Raw genomic sequence first — 23,332 nt, forward strand, 5'->3', positions numbered from 1 at the left:
TAGTACTTTAAAAGCTGTTTGTCTCAAACTCCAAATACATTTTCCCGTAAAATTAAAGTTTAAGATTAGCGACTAGAATCCCTAGCCAGTTCTTAAGTCTGCTTAATTACAAATGCACAACTCAGGGCTCTGATAAAGAATAAAGACCTTTATCACCTGAGGAGTATGAACACGCAGGAAGCAAATTCAGAGTAAGGGTTACCCTTGGAAAGGCATCCGAGGCCTTCACGGGGGTCTGCAGAGTTCTGTTTCTTAAGCTAAGTGGTTGGTTGCCTTCAGAGTAAAGTTCTTAAACTCCGAATGTAATATTAAAAGGCATTAAAGATTACAATCCATACACACCACCCCAATAAAAAGACCCTACACACAAAAATCACTGTACTCTTACCCTACGCATGGCTTCCTCCTCTTCTTGACGCTTTTCATAATGTGCAAAGTCATCAAAGATTGAGGTGGTGTGCTTGAAAGTAGCAATTATTTTAAGCACTTGCTTAGCTTTTTCTAGGGGTACCTCTTGGGTGTCCCTTGAATTGGTAACTGGTTTGTTGTCATTATTTTCTAAGCGAATATGCCGTAACTGGTTATTGGGAACATCTTTGACAAAGATCCATTTAACTTCAAATTTGCCCTTCCACTTATCCTGAGACCAGACACCGGCATACGCGTTATAGTCCACAACAGACTTCATCTCAGCCACTCCACAAAAATGTCCACTGCCATTCACGCTGAAGAGCAAATAGAGTGGGCCCTTCCCATTCAGGGAACGGTAAGCGGCATCCAAACGCTTATTACCATGCTCAGTACTACACCAGATAGAGTACTTAATGGAACGGTGAATGTCATCCTCAGAATAGCTTTTAATTATAAACACCCGTCCATTCTTCAGGTTCCAGTCAAAGTCTTTGGGATTGTAGTTGTTTATGGCCTTTAGCTTTTCCAGCACTGGATGCACTTCTACACTTGAAGGTGAAGCACTGGCAGGAACAACACCTAAACCAAAGTTTTCACCTCCCCCTCCACTGTTCTGGTGGAAGCCCGCCCCCCTGTTCCGAGGAGCGAGCCAGCGATTCTGCAGCGGCTGCGGCTGTGGCTGCGGCTGTGCTTGGTGAGGCTGGGCCTGCGGCTGCGCTCCCGGCTGTGGCTGCGGCTGCGGCGGGGGCAGCTGGCCTTGCACCAATGGTGGCGGCTGAATTAACGGCTGAGGCTGCTGGACTAGAGTCTGAGGAGGCAGAACTGGTTGGGCTGCTGGAGCCTTTACCACTGACCCCTTTTCATCCCAAGTTCCAATATTCATGTTGTGTTTTATAGGAGGTGGTGGCACGGCAGAGCCCCCGATCCCCACGCTGCCCTTGGGTTTGAGTTTCGGTTGAGGTTTGGCAGGTTTTCTGGCAATGGCAGCCCAGGAGGTTGGCTTAGGCGCTGCACTGCTAACGGGCGGCACACTATTGGCTGCAATGCTAGTCATACCACTGCTGCTCAAAGCTGTTCCTACAGTTTTTGTCACTGCGGCTGTCAGGTCACCACCAATTTTCAGTCCAGTCATGCCTTGCTCAATACTGCTAATGCCAGGCACCTTACTCAAAGTATCATTGCCAAATCCAGCCTGTCCATCAGTAATAGCTCTCCCAAGAGAACTAGGTGGATAGCCGTAACTGCTACTATAAGCAGAACTTTGTGTTGATTGTCCCTGAGATCCACTTGTCCCCCATGTAGAGAAATCAGCATTACCAGGAAAAAAGTTAAATCCATGTTGACCAAGAAATGGAGGGGTATTTCCTAATGCCCCAGGTTGACTAAACACACCATCTGGTATATAATGATGTTCTCCATTACTCATTTGTCCATAGGTTGTCAGATATGGCATAGGTTGGTCTCCAGCTGTGGACCATGCTGCTTCCCCAAGAGAATATGGAAATCCAATGGATGGAGCATAGTAACTAGGCATGTATGGATCTGACATTGGTGGATAGCTGTTATTCTGGAAAACAAAAGACCACAATCAGGACAGAAATAAGATTAGGGGGCAGAGAAACATCTGAAAGAGTAAAATCAAATAGTTTTAAATAAATGGAAAACAGATGCACTTGTTCCAGATAAAGTTAAAATTTCAAATCGTTTTATCAAGGAAAAACTTTACTGATGACTTTTTATCTGTAATGAAATTACAGGGTATTTTTTTGCGGGGGTAGGTGGGTGGAGGGATATGGTAGGGATTATTTTTGTTTAAGAGCCAGATCCTCTGTGCACGATTTAAAAATACTCTAATTTCTACAAAACTGATTTATAAAGTTTGCAGAGACACTGATTGTTAGCTTTATTTTTAGCAACTGATGAACAAAAAATTTATGTGCAAGGATTAAACAAACATGGAAACTATGCCCAATAGAGGAATTACAGTTTATCTCTATGATGGAATCCAGTTCAGCAATTAAATTTTGTACTTTCATAAAGAAAAACTAGAATAGAGAAATGTTCACACTCTGAGAGGAAAAACAAAAAAAGATTCAAGATCATACTTAGAGCATGATCCATATTTGTTTTGTTTTGCCTTGCTCATTTTGAAAAAGAAAACAAAATCCTAATGGTTTCTTAATGGTTGGTTACAGGTGCCTATTTTCTAAATTTTACGTAACAAATTTATCACCTTCCTAATCAGAATTTTAATTTAGAAATAGTTAAGTTCCTATCATTTTTTCCAGAATTACTGTAATTAAACTGACCTTTATTTTGAATAAAATTAATCATCCATTTAGTGATTTGCCAAAAATCAAAGCTTATTAAAGAAAAAACTCAGTCAAATTTGTTACTAGCCAATGTAAAAAATAAAATATTCTCCAGATTTCTTTTGAAAGTACATTTCTTATGCCAAAAATATGTCTGATACAGCCAGCCCTCCAATCCACAGGTTCTGCATCCATGGAGCGAAAATATTCAGGAAAAAAATTTCCATAAAGTTCAAAACTTGAATATGCCACACGGGCAACTACTTACATAGCACTCACATTGTACTTGGTATTATAAGTAATCTAGAGGTGATCTGAAGTATACAGGGGGATGTGCATGTTATATGCAAATACTACGCCATTTTATATACGGGACTTGAACATCTGTGGATTTTGGTATCAGCTGGGGTCCTGAAACCAATCCCCTAGGGACACCAAGGGACAACTGTAATAGATTTTCACTCTATGATTTAGGTGTGATTTTTAAAGCCTTGGACAGAGCTTCAGAATTTGTAAAATTAAGCAAGATGAAAAAACTAAGCTAATATCTAGTCAAGACAATTTGTATTCCCCTCCCAAGGGTCAATACCATTTTGAAGGCTGATTATTCACTTTATTTACATAGACATTCTAAGTTCCCTGGAGCAAAGTGGAGAATGCAATGGAGCAAAGTGCAAAATGGAGCAAATCCATTCTGGTTTTTTTTGGCTGTTACTCTCTTGGGATTATTCTGCCACTGCTTTCCCACTCAAGAAAGTATATCAATATACATATGTGACAATTACATCATAGATACTACCTGGAATTCATTTTATTTTTTAAAGGCCTATTATTGAAAACTAAAATGCTTTACTATTACTATTAAGTTACTTGTGACATACCTTACAACTATTAAAACTGTCCACTGTCCATAAGAAAGCTAATTTCATATTTTGCCTTTTCAAATGACTCTCATATAATTAAATAAAAATGACAAGAGAATCAAATAAAGGCTGCATTTAAGTTAATAATTAAGACATAGATTTACTGAGTGTTTTCAGTAAAACCTGAACTTAAAAACAAAAAACAACTATGTCAGCATTATTTAAAGAAAAAAAAGACTTTAAACACATTTGATATTAAGTATATTCCACTGTATTCAAAACTGGAAATATATGTGTCAATCATTTACTAATTTAGTTGAACATATTCTTTAACTATATTGGATAACTGTTAACCATATTTGAAAATATATTCAAAGAATGCTCACAATATTAGTATGAAGGAAATGAAGCCTGAGGGAAGCTCAAAGTCACCAACAGTGGTTTTCGAAGAAAAAAAAAAAATTCTTGAAGAAATTAATAATGAGTAAGCTTCAGTAGCCATGGATATACACACACACACCTGTTTATAATTCAATCACCAAATTATTTATTGAAAGTAAAAGTATTCATAGTACTTCATACTGAAGTCACTGTTGAGAAAGCCCCAAAATTTAGCCAATATTAATGAACATACACAATCAAGATTTTTTTAACTTTTAAGTTTTTTTGGAGTTATTAAAGGTTTCCCTTTATTACTTTTTTAACCAAACACTTACTGAATGCGTACATTGTGAAAAATACTGATATAAAATATTCATTCTAAAAGAAAACCTACAGTTAAAGACACATTGCACAGGGAAGTGAATATATTCCACATGAGGGAAGAATAAGGAAGCTGAGTTGAATATGGAGGTAATCAGTTTCAGTTTCAAAGTTTTAATTTAGAATGTTGGCGTTGAAATCTGGATTTAGTAAGTCTTTACCTGGATGTGGGAGTGGAAAAACAGACAAGGTGGAAAATTTTTAAGTTCATTCATCATGATAAAGTGTTTGCAAAATTATACTCGTAACTTATGTTGAATATTCTTACTTCACCCTCACAAATGCTGAATTTTGCGCAACAGTTACACATCAGGTTCCTAATTTGTCTATATCCATCACATGACTCAGGAATCAGCAAACTAAAGAGCCAAAAGGCAAATATTTTAAGCTCTGCAAAAGCCCAATACAGCATCTGGTTGCAGTCCCATATTCATCTTCTTTTAACAACCCTTTAGAAAGCTGCTAGCTCAAGGGTTTCCTCAAAGAAAACAAGTTTTGGTCCCTGGGTCAGTCTGTCAACCCGGTTTTAACACATTATCTTATACTGATTCCTATTAAAAAAAAAAAAGTCCCCCCAAGCTATATTATTAGATTAAATGGGTAACAAATTTTCACCAATTCTGCCACTTCTGGGGCTGGAGCAGGTCCACACCCTTTTGTTGTGGGGCCTTTTATTAAATATCTTTTCAATTATTTTTTAAATCATGGGTTTTACTACTTCACCCCTAAACTACTAATTTTGTCAAAACGGTAAGTTTAAATTACTTTAAAATGTGCTCCATTAATCACAAGGGCCTTGTCAAACAGTCAGCTCAAGCTAATGAGCAGAGATGCAACTGCTGTCCCTACCTGACTACAGAGCTATCCACAGTGCTTCTATGCTACCAACCTAGAATCCTTCAGTACAGTGGATAACCTAGAATCCTTGAGTACATTGGATAAATGGCCTGCTTTCTCCTGTTTATCAAACAATGCTATTTATTTCCTAATTCTTTCAGTAGTTTTAGCTGAATGAGATGTTTTTTCCTCAGCTTTACGAAAGTAACTTAAGCAGTCTCCTTCCAAAAGGCAAGGGTTTTGGTTTGGGTTCTAGTAAGAACAAAGCTGTAGGAAACTACTAACGTTTAAAAGTAAGATATGGTCAACACATTTTGTATTAGCAGAGCTTCAATTATAATTGGAAATATTTTTAAACGTTCTGCTAAATGTAAGATAGATTTTTAATTGCTAGCTAAGTGGAATGAAGGGGAACAAAATTTCCACCTACTGATGATGGAAAACAGAAACTCAAAACTTTCTTTCACCTTTTACTTCAAACCTGGTACAACGAGGTACAATCAATTTAACAGTTTATGTCCAAATAATCACTTTAAAATAGTTTATTCATAATTCTGAAATTGGTCAGTAATAGTGAAATTTTACTTTGTTGTTTAAAGATATATAACCTTTAAGAAAGTGATATGAAATGTCTGGCACTTCCCTCTTACTCAAAAGACTAATTGAAAAGGGGAAAATAACAATATGTACACATAAAAAATGATATATAATAATCAATGGATATAATGAAACATACTTGTAAAGTAACAGATCCACAAACCCTTTACCTAGAGCATAAACTTAGAAACGCAACCTGAAGGTGGATGTGAAGCCACGAGGTAACTAAATTCTAATCCCAACCCAGTACTTATCAGCTGTGTGAAGCCAATATCAAGTTACTTAAAACTTGAGTTTTCTCGAATATTAAAAAGAAATAAAGATAATGTACCTAGGACACACTAAATATTCAATCAACAGTAGTTATTCCCTACTTTTGCAGTTTCTATGTCAGTGATCATCAGATCATTTAATTTCTCTAACCCTGCTTCTTCGTCGGTAAAATGCTGTAATCAATTACATATCTTTAAAAATCTAGTTGTTAACTGCAAAGTGCTATACTGAAGTATAGGAGTTAATCTTGTTTTAATTTGAAAACTAAAATATAGAAAAGATGAAAAACTCTTCCTTTGAATTTCAAAATCATTTATAATTATCATTTCTTAGCCTTGTGAGTCAGGTCAATTGTTTTTCTATTATCTCAAAGAAAACTTGAACAATACTAAGAAAAAATTCATGATTACTGTTCTGACCTGAGGACACTTTAATACAACTCAATTATAACTGAGTCTTTCAGTTATAGTAACTTAATACCTATTTTTACTTCATAAATATCCAAACTTCCAAGAAAGAACATTGTACAATGTCCTAGAAGTTCAATAAAAAACAGTTGAGGTATTATTCACCAAAAACAGCACATCTGCATAGAAAAACGGAAACTGTTTTCCATTAAGAACCTGAGGTACTTCAAACCCCAGAACTAACTACTAGATTAACAAAAAGTTAAGTGAAATTTAATATACTTTTAATGTTTATGTACATTTTCTTCTGTTATTTTAAAAATATTATTGTACTTCTCAAAAAGTAAAAAAGATGCATATTTAATCACATAGACGTCATAAGAAAAAATGTATCATACATTATACTCAATTAATCTGAATATTTCATCAAGCATACTTCTTCATTCCCTAATTCTAGCAGTTAACCTAATCTACTTATTCAATAAATGCTTAATGAATGCCTACTACATGCCAGATACAGTGCCAGTCTACCTAGAATCAACCTAGAATCCTTGAGTACATTGGATAACCTAGAAAATAAGATAAAGGACATGGTCTCTGACCTGGAACGCTTCACAGGTCTAGTAGGGAAGACATATTTACCCTGCAATTTGATAGGTATTGTTACAGAAATAAGAAGAAAGCAAAACAAAAACTCTAGTACAAAGAGGAGGGGGCAAGTAACTGGAAAATCAGAAGACTTCATGAAGTGACAAACATGAGAGTCTGTGTGTGTACATCATATATATAAATGGAAAGCTTGAGATCATGAAAGAAAATATTCAGAAAATACTTATATTTTCAGAAAATAAGAAGTCCTATTCCCTAAATAAGTTACATGGATAAAGTTGACCAAAGATGAGGCAGGGAGGGAAGTGGAGCCCTTTTAAGGGCTCCCATATAGTGAATATATCCACTGTGGTGAAGCTTTGGTAAGTCTTTAACATGATGACGGCAACAGACTTGGACTTTAAGAGGACTGCTGAGTGGCAATATGGAATTACCAGTTAAGAAATCATTCCAACAGCAGAGATAATGAAAACCTTACCTAAGGGCAGTAATAACACGGACAGAAAAAATCTGTTACTGTCTTAGTTCTCTATACCTCTTCTCTGATAAGCATGGCTAGGAATTTATTTCCCCATATATACAGGCAGACCAATTCAAACTTCATTTTTTTCAATTTATTCTTCAAATGTATATGCACAAACTACACAGCATCTTGAACAGTACCAATTAAACCTGAATTTTTAATCAACTTAATCGTCAGATTATTCCGAGGAACTACAGAGAACTAATTTTAAGTCCTGAAGGACATACGTTTACTTTTAAAATTACTATGAAAATTATTCCCTGAGAACTTGAGCATGAGAAAATGGAATAAGCTGCCACAGAAGTAAAAGGCCAACAACCTGTTTTTAAAGCATCCCTGGGTTTGATTTGATTTAGATCTAAGCATATAAAACAAACATTAAAAACTTTTCTAGACTAAAGAATATCATTTTTATTATTTGTAATATTAAAATCAGAAGAAGGGATTTAATTTTAAAGACATCCTGTATATTTAGTTGAAAAATTTTTTAATTAGCCAATTATTTCAGCTAGGTCAGTACAACAAATACTTGCATAACTTTACATCTGAAAATAATTACTTTAGATATTTCATCAATAAATCCACTTTTCAATAGTGTACTTTAAAAGGTCAATTTGTAAAAACTTTTCTATTTTAGCTAAGTAACTACGATAAATTTAAATTCTGTACAGCTTACCTTTAAGATTTCAGATAATTTTCAATTCTGCTCTCCAATAAACCCAGTTTTCAATATTCTATAGTGTTAGTATTCTTTAAAAGGTAAATATGTATCCTGGTTAGACAATTATTTTTAGTTATTACAGAAAGATAATTGCTGAAAACCTATTCATCAGCACTGGCAAGGAGAGGGAGGCAAAATATAGCCGTACTGGTATTAAACTTTAAGACTTCTCTTTAAAGAACACATTACATTGATGCTAACATCAGTAAGTGATTTAATTAATATAAAGTGTAAGACCTTCCATTTAAACATCACATTAAAACAAACCTTTTATAGATGTTTTTGCCCCAACATAGGGAAACTTTTATGATTCAATTTAAAAACTGGGTTCACTAAGGTAAATGCCCTTATAGTCTTAAAAAATAATGACTTTCCAACACTTTATGTGAAATCTTATGCAGAATTCCAACATATAAAAACACATGAAAAGCAAAGCACAGCTCTGGCTGCTGCACGGGTAGGATCCAGGTTACCCTCCCCTAGGCAGACCTGAAGCATCTCTGTGGAATGCCAAAAAACCAATCTTCTAAGCCCCTGTGACAAATAAATTATGAAACATCTGTTACCAAATAAAACGAGAAGATTCTCACAGGTAGCAATTCTCAAACATTTATAATCCATTAAAATTTCTTGAAAATAGAGTTTGAACAAGTCAGTCAGAGAATATTCATACCATACCCTTGTCTTAAAAAATCATTTTACATTAAAATACAAAAAGTATAAAATCAAGTAGCAAAAAACAATTATGTAAACCAAATAAATTTCCCAAACTTATCTGATCATGGAGATCTTTTTAGGAGAATATCTACTACACCTCATTATATCAGAATTTCTCAAAAAAGTTGGAAACACTGCCATAAGGATGTTAACTGAGATTACTGTATGGGACCAAATAGAACAGAATATATTTCTTTTAAAACTTGCACTACACTTCACAACAAATGATCTTGCCCTATTTTCCAGTGATATATTCTTTCACAACCTTTAGGTGGAAAGTAAATTTGTTATTGAGATCATAAAGGTAGATTACATAAGAATGAAATGAACTTTTTCATTTTTTTTAAAGTAGCCAAACTTTCATAGATTTTTATCACCCATTTTTATTTTTTCTTATTTATTTATTCCCTCCCAACATACGCTAGGGATGTAGATCAACAGATAGAAGGGGGTGGTTAAAGAGAAATAAATGTAGATCAGGTTGAACATAACCATGGCTCTCCAAAGTCCTAAAAATAACTGTACATTCCACAAATTGGAAACTACTTTTTTTTCAAATTTTCTCTGCAACTGCAAAGTTCTGTAACAATATTTGGTTCCTTATTCTTTTATAAGCTAAAAAAATCTAGGTTAAGATTTCAAGGTACATTTTTCATATGTCTTTTTATAAGCAAAACAACAAAGCAGTTTCATTCCAGAATGTTCTCTCTGAAGAAACTGGTTAATAATGAAAGTTTTTTTTAAAATTTATTTCTAGTAGTGACATTTTTATTAACAAACAGAAAGAGATGCAGAATTGGTATACAGAGACTAAGAAATACCATTCTTTTGGTCAATGTTTAAATATAAATTATTCCTATATACAAAAATCACAAGATTATTTGTGAAAAATTCAAACACAGAAGAACCTCAAAAGCGACCAGTTATTTGATTTGATGAAATTCTCCATGCCTACAATATATAAACAAGTGTGTTTATAATATCTTTAATTCTATTTCCTATGCTACCAGATTACATACCAGGTTATATTAAAACTTTAATTATACTAACGAAAAATTTCAGGCACAAACTAGTCTTCTCCCACAAACTTCTAGCTAATTAAACCTTATAATGTGCTTTAGCTATGAAGATATGGCGGCAGCATTAGAAGATTAAATTCAACAGTCAAAAAAAAAATCTAACTACAATACATACATATCCCTGTATTTCATAATCTAGTTTCAGCCATCTCCAATTTCCAAAGAACCCTCTTGTGCCAAAAGCCTGCAGCTGCTATTCACTATTATGTAGGCACACTGGGTTAATTCATGTTAGGGTTCGCCTCATTCAACTAAAATACCTACTTTAAAAAAATCAATTAATACTAACGTAAGTTTAATTTCCTAAATATGTGACTGTCACACTTACCTGATTTGTCTGGCTACTCAAGTATGGCTCAAAATCATCATCATTTACAGCATCTTTTTGATGAATCGAACCGTTTTGTACTGAAACTAAAAAATATGTTTGTATTAGATGTACTGTAATTATCTTTATGAAACTCACAAAATAACCTAATATTTTCAATATTTTTCAAATCAAATCGGAAACTTATCCTGCGTTCTTTGTTCTTTTCATTTAAAAACCCCCTTTAGGATTAACTTAATTTTGGATATAAATATTTATGTGCCACCAAAAACTTACAAATCTTGTATATATAGGCCCAAGATTACATAAATACAAAGTATATATACACTTCTCATTACTAAAAACATAACGTAAATATCCCAATTTCAACACTGTAGTAAGCAGTTAAATTAAAATGTTGGAAGGGTTTGCTAATGCTATGTTTGAATCTAAAATAACCACTTTAAGCAGTGTTATTGACAAGATAGATTTCTGAACGTTCTCTACCTTTGTTAAATCACTTTACTACTCAGTCCAATAAAGGTAAATAAGTAACCTTGTTTGGTAACCGACGTTAAAATAAATATCTTAAGTGTCTCCAGTCAAAGAAAGTGGCTAAAATTCACTTGAAGCAATATCACAATAAATAAATATTATCATAAAAAAATCTAAATAAAAAGGGCCTTTACTCTAAACAAAAAACCATGAAGACTTTCACAAGAAAGTATAAATAAAACTAAGACACTAAAGATAACCATGATTACTCTTGCAACATACGAGAAAACCAGTCAGAGTGATTTATAATGCCATATTTGTTCAGAGATCACTTCCATAAATGCTCTATATCAAGCTGTTGTTCTGGACACTGTCTCAGTGCCTCTGAGCACAGACTCAAGGTAAAAAGATCCTGGGTTTGAATCCCAAGTCCAACACGGAGAAGTTGGGGGAATCTCTAGTTAGTAACTTAGCCTGTCTAACTCTGACTACTTCTCTATTCAAGGAGGTTATTAATAGTACCTACCTCATCTCATCTGAGTATTCAATGACAGTATTTAATAATCTTGGATATTATTATCACATAAAATATTACAAGATCCAAACAGGACTAAAAATTACTTTAGGACCACATAAACAAGCTTATGACTAATCGACTAATCTCTTGGAAACAAAAAAAAGCCCCTCAATACCTGAAGATTTGTTGCTTAAAAATACAGTATTTTTAAATACAATACTTAAATATAAAATATTATAAATTAAGGTTAGGAGCAATGGATTTACGTTGTGTGTTCTTCTATAATATCATAACATCTTTATTTTCCCTAATCATTCCAATGAGTTCAGAGACATAAATGAAATATACAAGTTGACAGAGTCATGGGAGCAAAAATAGGTAAAATCCCTTAGTTCTTTGCCACCCACTGAGTAGCAATGATCACTCAAAAAAATACTACTCTGTGAAGTCTTCAAAGTAGACCTCTCATGATTCTACACTGCCCCTCAGAGACTACAAAAGAAACCTCAAGGTCACCGTGATCCTGGCTCCACTGAGGTGGCTTAACTGCATTTGATAAGGAATGCATCAATGCCAGAGTTGAGCTAAATGTGCTCCCCAGAATTTAAATATGTAACAGCCACTAGAAACAAAATTAAAGCGGAGGGTACCTTAGGTTATTTCAGGTGGGCTAATCATTTCAGCCCAAGAGATTCTAACATATCTGTTCTCCTTTACCACTCCTCTATCAAGGATAGTTATGCCTGGTCTATTACCTCCTGAAAAAGAATTCTTCACTACGTGCCTGGACTGGTACATATTTGTCACTGTTACGTTCATGTTTAACAGTATCTGAAACAGCTACCCATCTCAAAATTACAACTATTATCTCTTGTATTCATTAGATTATCATAAGTTTAGTCCACACTGCTAAAACAGTAAAAAAGTACCTACTTAAAATTTATCCAACTATATATTATATTGATCTTCTTACTCATCTGCTCTATCTTTTCTTCTAATTCTAAGAGGCTGAGACTAAGAAAATAATCTCATACACTAAGTAAATAGTCTATAGTCATTTATAATGATGCATTAAAATGTCTAAGTCCTAAAAGATCATTCAAGGACTATGGCAATCTAAGGAAAAAGTATTTTATTTTGTTTTAAGTATTTCACGCATACTGATAAGCAATTTGCATCAAATTAGAATCTGAATAAGAAGCTAGCCCTAGAGTTTCAGAAGCATACCTTTCTTAAAGAAATTCAATTGTCTTAAAGACTTCAGGTTTTGAACATTACTTAATGACAATCTAATGTCTTGGAGACTGAAAGCCATTAAATAGTAATGAAATCCAAGCTAGTCCCATAGTCTGTACAAGTTCTTCAGGGAAAAAAGAACAGATGACTTACATGATTCTTCGCCTGTTTCCTCTGCTCTATGAAGCAGAGTCAAATCAAGATAGAACATGGGCCTTAGGAGCCAGGTGATTCTTTGCTCTGGTCCTGACTACATCAAGTTAGGAAAGTCAACAGATCTGTGCATCATGTTTTCCCACCTACAAAAACAGCGACAATACCATATACCCTCTATCTCCTTATAGGAATGTTTTGAGGATTAATAAAATGAAGCCTAAAATAACAGTAAAGTGCTTTGCAGTCATTTCCCGAGGGGTTAGGGGTAGGGTGGAGAGAGGATACAAAAGATATTGCCAAAATACAAGGCATTTTCCACTACTTTTCCGAAACACTAAAAGATAGCCAAATTCAGCCTAATTCTTTTAAACTGCAGTACCAAACAATGACTATGTCCCTCTGTTGGGAGGGGCAGGTGAGGAGAGGAGGGAAAAGATATTTCCTTTCCATATATTTGCCTATTTATAAACTTAAGGGATAGGAGGAAGCAGGCAGCAAGGCCTGAGGCTACTAGAAGCATGGGATCTGACACTTTTATCTGTGGTGCCTGCAGGGAAAGGAATGGTACTTTTATTCCAGCAAGCAAAAATTCCACTTGTTAAATAAATAAAAGTGATATGAAGTCAGTTTTAAATTATGGGCCAATAGGTACATAACTATCCTTAAATTTCTACTATCCTTCAGTACTACCCTGGCCAAGGATAAAAGAGTTCTAATATTTAACATAGGGACAATCTATTAAAAAGAATTCAAGCTTATAAACAAGTAAACCTAGAAATATACTTATACTACAAAAGCATTTTTGCCTTACAAAGAGATTGATATAGAATTCCTTTTAAATTTTTGCTCCTTTAGTGTATTTAAGGACATACAGAAAAATACTTAGTAGAAAATCAAAGACACTGAAGCCAGGTGTTGGGCTAATGCTGTCAACTGAAGACTATTAAGAAAGGAAATACACAGTCCCTGAAATCATATTAAGTCAACTAAAAAGGATTATGCTTTCAGAATTCTGGTAATTCCTCAGGGACATGCATTTTTCATGAGGTTGATAAGTTCTGAATTCAAGTTTAATACTCATATTCTTAGAACACCGGGACTGTAGTTCAAGAAAAATAACTTTGCTTTCTGCTTCATAAAAGTAAGCAGAAAAATTATAAAACAATTTTACTAGCTTGAAAACCAAGTCAACTAAGGCAGAGTAGTTTTTCTTAAACACACATATAGCTACTTGTATGAGTTCACTGGAACTGCTGCCTTTTCCTTGTAATTCTCAGAGGCATAAAAATACAAGTAATGTGTATGTGTATTTGTACACTTGTAGTATCTACCAATTTAAAGCAGCTTAAATGATTACCAATACTTTTAGGCCAATAGAATTTTTCCCTCCTGCCAGGTCTTAGGCAATAGTCTTCCTGCACCTTAACAATAAATAGATGAGGTGAGGCAGCAATTATCATGGCTACTGGAGCAATGGACTACTTTAACTACAACCCTCGTAACATACAATAGGATTTATGGCTAGAATTGTTACTTTTATTTTACAGAGAGAGGGGAAATTCTGACAGAAAGGTACAATGTGTTCAAGCTCACTTGGCAAGTCAGCAGTATGAGAACACAGGTCTCCTAGGAATCCTAGTCCATTGTTCTATCCATGGATGAAATTATGAACTGAAGAGTATGGGGGAAAGCAAGAAAAATTTCTTGGAATAAACAACTATCCAAATAAATACTTTGTATGTGTGTCTAAATACATCTAACAGAGGTGATACAAACGGATTAAAAAAATTTTACTAACCAGTAAATATTTATTTGTAGTTGATACACAATTTTGTTTATAGAAAATTTATATCTCTCATATCAAAGATGTCATGAGGACATACCTAAGTGAAATAACTGTCATAAATCAAACTTACAGTAATACAGTAATGGCTTACAATGCTGTAGATGCTCTATTTTGTTTTGTCAAACAAGTTAAGTACTTCATAGAACTTGCACTTACCTTAAAGCAGGTAACACAAAACACTTAGCATTTCAAATAGCCTTGCAAAGTGCCACCTCCCCACAGATCTAGGATAAAATAATTTATGCTAGGCAATAATGACCACAGATTGCACATATGTCCAAGTCTATATACTTCCTAATGGGCAGACTAACAAAAAAAGAAATTAATGGATCATTCTTTTTAGATTTACAAATAAATTTTTTAAAACTCACTTTAAATAAATCAACAATATCAAATTCTAAGCTTTGTGCTTACACCACAAAAGATAATTCTAAAATTAAATTCTAAAATTTAAAATTGCCGTTTATATACATCTTTAATCAAAATAAAGCAATGAATTTTTTACCTAATACAGTGCCATATAACTAGTATGTAAAAATTTTCAAAAATATTGTACTACAACTCAAAAGAAAATTAAGCTGTGCATACAGAACCCATTCCTTTCAAATGTGCAATAGCTAATAAAAACCCTAAGAACATGAGGAGCACCAATAAAAAACATTAAACTTTACATCTAAAAGGCAACTGTAGATCTTACTTTGTAGGTTAATACTTCACTACAGAAATAAGAAACACGAAGCATAATTCTATTTAGTCTAATTTCAAGCCCTATTACAAAATGTAATAAATACATAGTTCACTGTAATGTTATTTAATTGGCACCGTCCCAAGAAAGCAGTTATTGTTCTACCCTTACTAATGTCACATGACTAATGTCATGTTTCAGTCAGCTGACTGTATGGTTCCATATTAATAAACACAAATCACACTAATTTTTTAAAAATGCTTGACTTTCAGCAGTACTTTTTTTTTCTTTTAGCTAAAGAGTAAATCATATAATCCTGGAAGGAACCTCACAAATTATTTCCTTCCCAATCCTTTCTGAAGTACCATATTGAGTCAAACCTTGCAAGACTACAGAGCAAGATGACATGCCTGTTCCGTCCAGATCTCTAACTGGCTACTGCCTCAATGGGACCGACTTCAACGGAACCAGTGACTAACGGTACAATTTCCACTACTGGAACACAAAATTCTATGTGGGCTGCGCGTTCCAACGTAAACCAGACAGGAAGAAAATGTCCACTTATCTACATACACTGGGATAATCTGTGGCAGAAGTCACATAATACAGACTGTAAAATTAAAGAAATGTCACTACATTCATAACAATACCTCCTTAAGTGAAATACAAGCTAATAAAACGGTTTCTCGTATCACTTTGGTTTCTATAAAGACCTACCAAGGACCTACCAAACTTTCGGACAGCATTTGGCTGCCTTAGCCGAGACGAACTGTTTCTCTAATCCTACATTTCAAAAAAACAAAAACAAAACAAAACAAAAACAAAATATCAAAACCAAAAAGGCCTTCACATAGTTTAAAAGTAACATCAAACCAACAATGAGAAATAAAGGTAAAAAAATATCCGAACTCACCTTTATTTCCTTGCCCTTTAGGTCTCTGTGTAGCAAGATGAAAGATGTAGTAATAAGGAAAAATTAAAAAAAAAAAAAGGAAGAGAGGAAAAGCGTGTTAATCAGAGACGTTATCCGAGACAAGTTATTTTAAACAATGCGCGTAGGAGTGAAACCCACCACATCCTCCATCGCCACCGACCGCCCACCCATGCCGGGGCTTAGCCCTCCGACCCGCCACTCGGGAGCCGTCTCCCAGCGCTCGCCCGGGGTCAGCCCCACTTCTGCCGCCCTCAGGACGCGTCCGAAGGCCCCGGAGCGCAGTCCTGCCTCCACCCTCCGCGGCCCCCGCGGCCGCCCGCCTGGACCGCAGGCTCCGCGGCCCGGGCGCACGCCCCGGCTCGGGCGGCGGGACCGCAACCAGTCGTGCCCGGGGCACCGTTACGAGCCCGGCGGCGGCGGCGACGGGGAGGAGCCGGAGCCCCACGCGAGGGTGGAGCTCCGGGGCTCGGGCCTTCGCTGAGCCTGCGGCCTCTGCTCCCTCACCTGATCCACGCTAGTGGCTGACATTCTTCACCGCAACCCGAGAGCTGCTGCTGCTACCGCCGCCGCCGCCGCCGCCTGGGCCTCTCCCCGTGCACTCACAGCAGTTGGCTGCCGCCCTCGGCCGAGAGACTCTTCCAGCCGCCGCCGCTCGTTAAGAAGCCAGAAAGAGGGCCTCGCGCTCGGGAGTCGGTGGAAGGCGCCCGTCTCTTCCGCTTGCACACTCCCCTCCCCTCTCTCTCTCCGCTTCTCGGGTCCACAATGGCGGACAGGCTCCCTAGTCTCACTTCCGCTCTGAGCCTCCCTGACCTTCCGCTCTCCACTCTGACGTCCGCGCTCACCTCGCTCTTCCTCCCCCACCCTCCCGCCACAGGCCTTGGCTCCGCCTCCGCACCCTCACGTGATCTGAGATGGGCCCGCGCGGCCGACCCCTCGGCGCATGCGCCGCGTACGGAGGGAGGTTGTGCGGCTGCGAGCGCCGGCTTTCTGAGACAACTCGGTGCCTTTCTTCTGTCGCGCTCGGAGGTGGCAGGGCGCGCGTCGGTAGGCGGCGGCGGCAGCAGCGGGGAGCCGGGCAGGAGCCGGAGTCTTGTCTCATTTTGGGCGGGAAGTGGGCGTGGGCGGCAGACGGGCGCTGCCCGGGATTGTAGAGCCCGGCCGGCGGCGCCCTCCCGGCGCCCTCCCGGTGGCGGAGTGAACGTTGGTGGGTAGGAACTCCGCGGCAGTAGCCGCGGCCGCCCCTAGGTGAACGAGCCGGGGCGGCCTCCACCGCGGCCGCCCGAGGCCGTCCAAGGCCACGTGGGCGGCGGGATGAGTCGGAGGCCCTCGGTACGGAGTTGCTGGGCGAACCGCGAGCCAGCACGTGCAGCGAAAGTAGCTGGGTTGCGGCTCTGGGCGCCAACACTTAAAAGCACAGACACATTAACCGTCACCTCTGAAGTCAGACTTTACCCTCCCCTGACGTGGATTTTGATGAATGAATAAAGTTACCTTGGGAAAGGTAAGCACAGTTGCAGAACGTTTTTTCAGTCCTAAAAGGACAGAAGTTTAAAGGTTCAAGAGAAACTGGTAAAGTTACTTTTCTGCAAATTGGCAAAACCAAAGGAGCTGATTTACAACATTTTGAATGGTTGGTTGAAACAACGTCTTTGCAATAAAGGCAAAGATTTCTTAGACTCAATGTAAAGAAATTACTTAAATGGCCAAATCCTTACTTTACTTAAAAGCCATCAGATAAGTGATAGTTTATAAAATATAAAATTGCTAAGTTATAGGATTGACTTTGTGTTTAACAATGCAACAATATTTTAGAAGCAATGAAGAGAAGTGAATCTTATCTCGAGAGTCCAGTGTTTCATATACATCACCAAGAGGCATTTTGCAGGTCTGCTTAGCTCCCCAGTCTCTCCCATTTTGCCACAAGTCCCAAGTGGGACTCTGCCTGATTCTCAGCTCAGGCTGAATGCTTTTGCAATTTCCCAAGACCGCCCTGCTCCACCCTACCCGACCCTTCCAATTGCTGCTCTTGATCTCTCCAGTCTGTCCATCCTCCCTCCTTACAGACCTTAGCCTGAAAGAGTTTGCTACTACAGTACCTGTTATGAGTGGGGAAACAAACGGAGGGTATACAAGAGGAAGCATGTGAAATCTTACAGGCTTTGCCTTCCAACCTTAATTATCTTAGTTAAAAAGCATGGCTTTGGGATCCAAACCAATCTGAGTTTGAATTACAGCTGGGCTAGATACATTAGTTGTATAACCTTGGGAAAGTCACTGAACCTTTCTAAGCCTTAGTTTCCCCATGAGTAAAATAAGGTCAGGTATGGATAATTCCTGGCAGAGCTTAAGCCCTCAAGAAGCAGTGGCTATACAGAGCTAATTTCTGGTTCCTTTGCTGAAGAATTCCCAGAACGGTGGTAATAGCTTACATTTATTCATCACTACGTGTCAGGCACTGTAATAATCATTAAAATCCTCAGTGCGTCGTTGGGCATTAAGTGCTGTTGACAAAAACTGACACACAATGAGGTTAAGAAAAGTGCCTGAAATAACACAGCTGATCACTGTGAGAGCCAGGATTGGAACACAGGCAGTTTGGCTCCAGAGCTTGTACTGTAGCCACCATATAATGCTGCCTAATGACATGTTCTGGTGAGTTTCTGTTCTCTTTCTGTCCCCCAACAAACTCCTTCCTTCCATATTATCCTAACTAGCTTGGAGGTCTGAAGTTGCAGAATGCAGCACTACCTACCATGAGATGTGGCCCATTTAATATTAAATATGTTTTAAGTACCTGTGGGAACTATCTCAGATCCTCCCCACTGCCTCCAGAAGTGTGCAGACTCTAGCTGTAGAGTCTAGATTCTAGACAGTGCTTCACTCTTGCACAGGGCCGCGGGCATCTCAGCCTCCTAGTGAATACCCGCTCTGGTCACAGCTTGGAAAGGAGAGGGCAGGCTGGATTTCAGCCCCCTTTCACTCCTCAGCCACCTTGCTGCCTTTATCCAGTGAGCTTCCACTCTGCACAGTGGCAATCGTGGGCCCTGCACTTCTGCATGACTCTTTGTATCCGTTCCAGTTAGGTTCAGCTGCAGGTGATAGCAAGTCCAAGATAACGGGAACTTAAGACAGGTCAGTTTTTCTTTCATACAAAAGAGGTTTGGAGGGGCTTCCCTGGTGGCGCAGTGGTTAAGAATCTGCCTGCCAATGCAGGGGACATGGGTTCAATCCCTGGTCTGGGAAGATCCCACATGCCACGGAGCGACTAAGCTCGTGTGCCACAACTACTGAGCCTGCGCTCTAGAGCCCACGAGCCACAACTACTGATCCCGCGTGCTGCAACTACCAAAGCCCGCACGCCTAGAGCCCATGCTCCACAACAAGAGAAGCCACTGCAATGAGAAGGCTGCGCACCGCAACAAAGAGTAGCCCCCGCTCACCGCAACTAGAGAAACCCTGCGTGCAGCAACGAAGACCCAACGCAGCCAAAAATAAATAAAATAAATAAATTTTAAAAATAAATTGGTCTGGAGGTAGTCAGTCCAGGGCTTGGGCTGCTGTCACAGTCAGGTATTGGGCTTCTTACAGCCTGTTTTGCCACCATCCTCGTGATAACACTTCCACCTGGGGTCCAAGATGACTGTTCAACTTCCAGCCATCATAGTCATTCCTACCAGCAGAAAGCAAGGTGAAGAAAGGCACCTTTCTCCCCTTTAAGGACATTTTGTAGAAATTGCACTTCTGCCTGTCTCCTAACTAGGGCACAATCTTACGAAAATACCAACTTAAGGAAACTTGGAGGATATATTTTGATGTATTCTGGTTGGCCATGTGCTCAGTTAAAAATCAAAGTTTACTATTAAGGAAGAAGGTGACAGTGGATAGTGAGAGACAAATGATAATAAACTGTGTGCATAGTAATTACCCAGATTCACTTCCTTACCTAGCAGCATTTAAACTTCTCTTTGAATTTTTGCCAATATTTAAGACAATTTCTAAGGCTTTTTGTTATCATTAAGTAACATAGTATAAGTGAACCAAGTATGGAAAATTCAATGTGAGGGTTGATTGATGCATTTTTAGAAGGAAGGAATCCTTAAATATCATGCTTAAGGTAAAACTAAGAGCTGAGCAGAACAGTGAATAAACCCCTCCTCCCACCAAAAAGAAAAGTAAACCTGCTTTGAAAGAGAAAAGTCAACAACTTTTTTTCATTCTTGTGTATACTACAGAGAAATTTACAATGACAGGAAGAAACAGAAAACATCAAGTAGCCCTAAGGTTTCCTTAAACCGGTGTTTTCCAGAGCGTTTCCCTAGTAACAGCATCTCTGGGGAACTTAATACAAATGCAAATGCTCAGGACCCACTGCATTTACCAAATCAGAAACTGGGTGGGGAACTTCTTTATTTTGAAATCATTGTAGATTAACAGAAATGTTGCAAAGATAGTACAGAGAATTCCTTTGTATCCTTCACCCAGCTTTCCCTAACGTTCACAAATTACTTAACCAGGTATATTTAGCAAAACTAGGAAATTGACATTGTTGCAGTACTATTACCTACAGACTATGCGGATTTCCAGTTTTTTCACTAACGTTCTTTTTCTTTGTCTCCCCCAGTTTTTGAGATTCTTCGTCTTTTCTTGTCTCATGGCCTTGACACTTTTGAAGAGTACTGGGCAGATATTTTTAGAACGAACCTCAAATTGAGTTTTTCTGATGTTTCCTTCCTCACAACTAGGTGGGGCTCGTGGATTTAGGGGAACAATACCAAAGGTGAGATGCCTTTCTTATCACATCATAACAGGGGGCATGTGACATCGACATGACTTACCACCGATCATGTTAATCTTGGTCATTTGGTTAAAGGGATGTCTGCCAGGTTTTCCACTTTCCATATTATAGTCTTGAGAGGTGAGTCAGGAAATCCAGCCCACACGCAAGGAGGAGGGGATTAAAGCTCCACCTCCTGGAGTATTTAGAATTCTTGTGCAGGGAAGGTTTGTCCTTTCTTCCATATTTATTTATATCCCTATGGACTCATGGATATTTATTCTTTGGGTTATAATCCAGTACTGTCGTAATTTATTTAGTTGCTCAGCTTGTTCCAAGCTTTGGCCAGTGGGAGATCAGATTGATTTTTGCCATACCCCTGTTCTTTTATTTTTTTCCCCCAAGCACTTCATTTTGGAGCACAACAACTATTTGATTCATTCTAATGTTTATTACAGGGACATTTACAATGACGAGGAAAAGGCAACAGAAAACATCAAGTAGCCCTAAGGTCTCCCTAAAGCATCTCAAAGTATGGTCCTGGGATAACAGCATCATTGCTACCTGGGAGTTTGTTAGAAATGCAAATTCCCCAGGGCTCCACCCCATAGTTACAAAATCAGAAACTCTGGGCTTGGGTCCCAACAAGCTATATTTTATCAAGCTCAACAGGTGATTCTGAGGCACACTAAAGTTTTAGAACCACTGCACCTAAGTTTCCCCAAAGATCCAGGTCAAAAACCTACTCAAAGAACCCATAAATTCTGTTACTAGCCTTGGTGAAAGAGTTTCTGAAAAACTTCTGGTTATTTGCATTAAAAATAAAGCAGACAAGGTATGGACAGATATTTCACCAAAGAGGATATACAGATGGCAGATGAGCATGTGAAAAGATGTTCGATGTCTTTTGCCATTAGAGAAACGCAAATTAAAATCACAGTGACGCATCACTACACACCTATCAGAATGACTAAAATGAAGTGACAGAATGCTTGCAAGGTTGTAGAGAAACTGCATCACCCTTACACCACCGGTGGGACTTATGGAAAACAGTTTGTTTCCTATAAAAGTAAGCATGCAACCACCAATGATAGTTGGATTCTTGAGCACTTACCCCAAAGAAACGAAAACTTGTGGTTGGCTACGTAATGGCTTTGCCGTGAGGCCCACATCCTAATCCGTAGAATTTGTGAGTATGGTACCTTATATGGCAAAAGGGTCTTTGCAGTTGTGATTAAGTTAACGATCTTGACATGGAGAGATTACTTTGGATGGTTCAAGTGGGCCCAATATAATCAGAAGGGCCTTTATAAGAGGGAGGCAGAAGGGCCAGAGTCAGAAGATCTTGTGATGTTTTAAGCAACACTTGGTATGCCTCCATGAGCCAAGAAACGCCAGCCAACTCTGGAAAGAAAAGGCAGGGATCAGATTCGCCCCTAGAATTTCCAGAAGGAACTCAGACTTTTTTTTTTTTTTTGGCCATACCCCATGGCATGAGGAACTTCCTTGACCAGGGATCAAACCCTTGCCCCCTGCATTGGAAGCTCCAAGTCTTAACCACTAGACCACCAGGGAAGCCTGGAACTCAGGCTTCTGATCTCCACAACAGCATGATAGTAAATTTGAGGTTTTTAAATTAGGTGTGTGGTAATATATTACAGCCACAATAGGAAAGTAATGCACTTTTGTGGCACAAAAACCTGTACGCACATTTTTATAGCAGCTTTATTCATAATAGCCCAAAACTGGAAACAACCTAGGTGTCCTTCAGTGGGTGAATGGTTAAACATTCTGTGCTATGTCCACACCTGTAATACTAGTCAGTAATAAAAGGGAAGGAACTGCTGACGGATGAAACAACTTGAGTCTCACACTGAGTGAAAAAAGCCAGTCCTGAAACTTTACATACTATGTGATTCCATTTATATAACATTCTTGAAATGACAAAATTATAGAAGAAGGACAGATTAGTGGTTCCCAGGGGGTTAAGGAAGATTTGGGGGCAAAAGAGAAGTGGGTATGGTTGTAAAAAGGCAACGGGAGGGATCCTCCTGGTGATGGAAAGTTCTATCCTGACTGTATGGACATCGTTCTCCTGGTTGTGACATTGCTCTATAGCTCTGCAAGATGTTCCCATTGTGGGGTAGAGAGTATACTGTGTCTTCTGGATGATTTCTTACAGCGTATGTGAGTGTACAATTATCTCAAGATAAAAATGAAACAGACAGGAAAAAATGACATGCCTCTTATTAAATGAGATGATGTACAAAG

General features: G+C 38.2%; 2 protein-coding genes across 7 annotated transcripts in view; one reads left to right on the forward strand and one right to left on the reverse strand.

Annotated features, from left to right (window-relative positions):
* The window catches only part of YTHDF3 (YTH N6-methyladenosine RNA binding protein F3), a 33,455-nt gene extending 16,314 nt beyond the window's left edge, over positions 1 to 17,141 (reverse strand). The window contains exons 1-5 of one of the 3 annotated variants that reach the window (XM_027128009.1): positions 16,792 to 17,141; positions 16,267 to 16,291; positions 12,820 to 12,965; positions 10,440 to 10,525; positions 389 to 1,978 (exon numbers count right to left, since the gene is read on the reverse strand). In XM_027128009.1, coding sequence (XP_026983810.1) covers positions 389 to 1,978; positions 10,440 to 10,525; positions 12,820 to 12,877 — 1,734 coding nt within the window. In that variant the 5' untranslated portion in view covers positions 12,878 to 12,965; positions 16,267 to 16,291; positions 16,792 to 17,141. The remainder of the gene's footprint in view (positions 1 to 388; positions 1,979 to 10,439; positions 10,526 to 12,819; positions 12,966 to 16,266; positions 16,292 to 16,791) is intronic. The other 2 variants (XM_027128010.1, XM_027128012.1) reach the window with 2 other exon arrangements.
* A 93-nt stretch (positions 17,142 to 17,234) lies between these two features.
* Positions 17,235 to 23,332, forward strand: part of TTPA (alpha tocopherol transfer protein) — a 60,427-nt gene continuing 54,329 nt past the window's right edge. Inside the window, exons 1-2 of one of the 4 annotated variants that reach the window (XM_027128014.1) lie at positions 17,235 to 17,331; positions 20,909 to 21,064. In XM_027128014.1, the coding sequence (XP_026983815.1) occupies positions 21,008 to 21,064 (57 nt within the window). In that variant the 5' untranslated portion in view covers positions 17,235 to 17,331; positions 20,909 to 21,007. Of the gene's footprint in view, positions 17,332 to 17,705; positions 17,789 to 20,908; positions 21,065 to 23,332 lie in introns of those variants that run through there. The other 3 variants (XM_027128013.1, XM_027128015.1, XM_027128017.1) reach the window with 3 other exon arrangements.

This window comes from Aethalodelphis obliquidens, unplaced genomic scaffold (genome assembly GCF_003676395.1).
Source record: "Aethalodelphis obliquidens isolate GAN/ISIS:26980383/991018 unplaced genomic scaffold, ASM367639v1 scaffold33, whole genome shotgun sequence".
In the NCBI taxonomy this organism is placed as follows: Eukaryota; Metazoa; Chordata; class Mammalia; order Artiodactyla; family Delphinidae; genus Aethalodelphis; species Aethalodelphis obliquidens.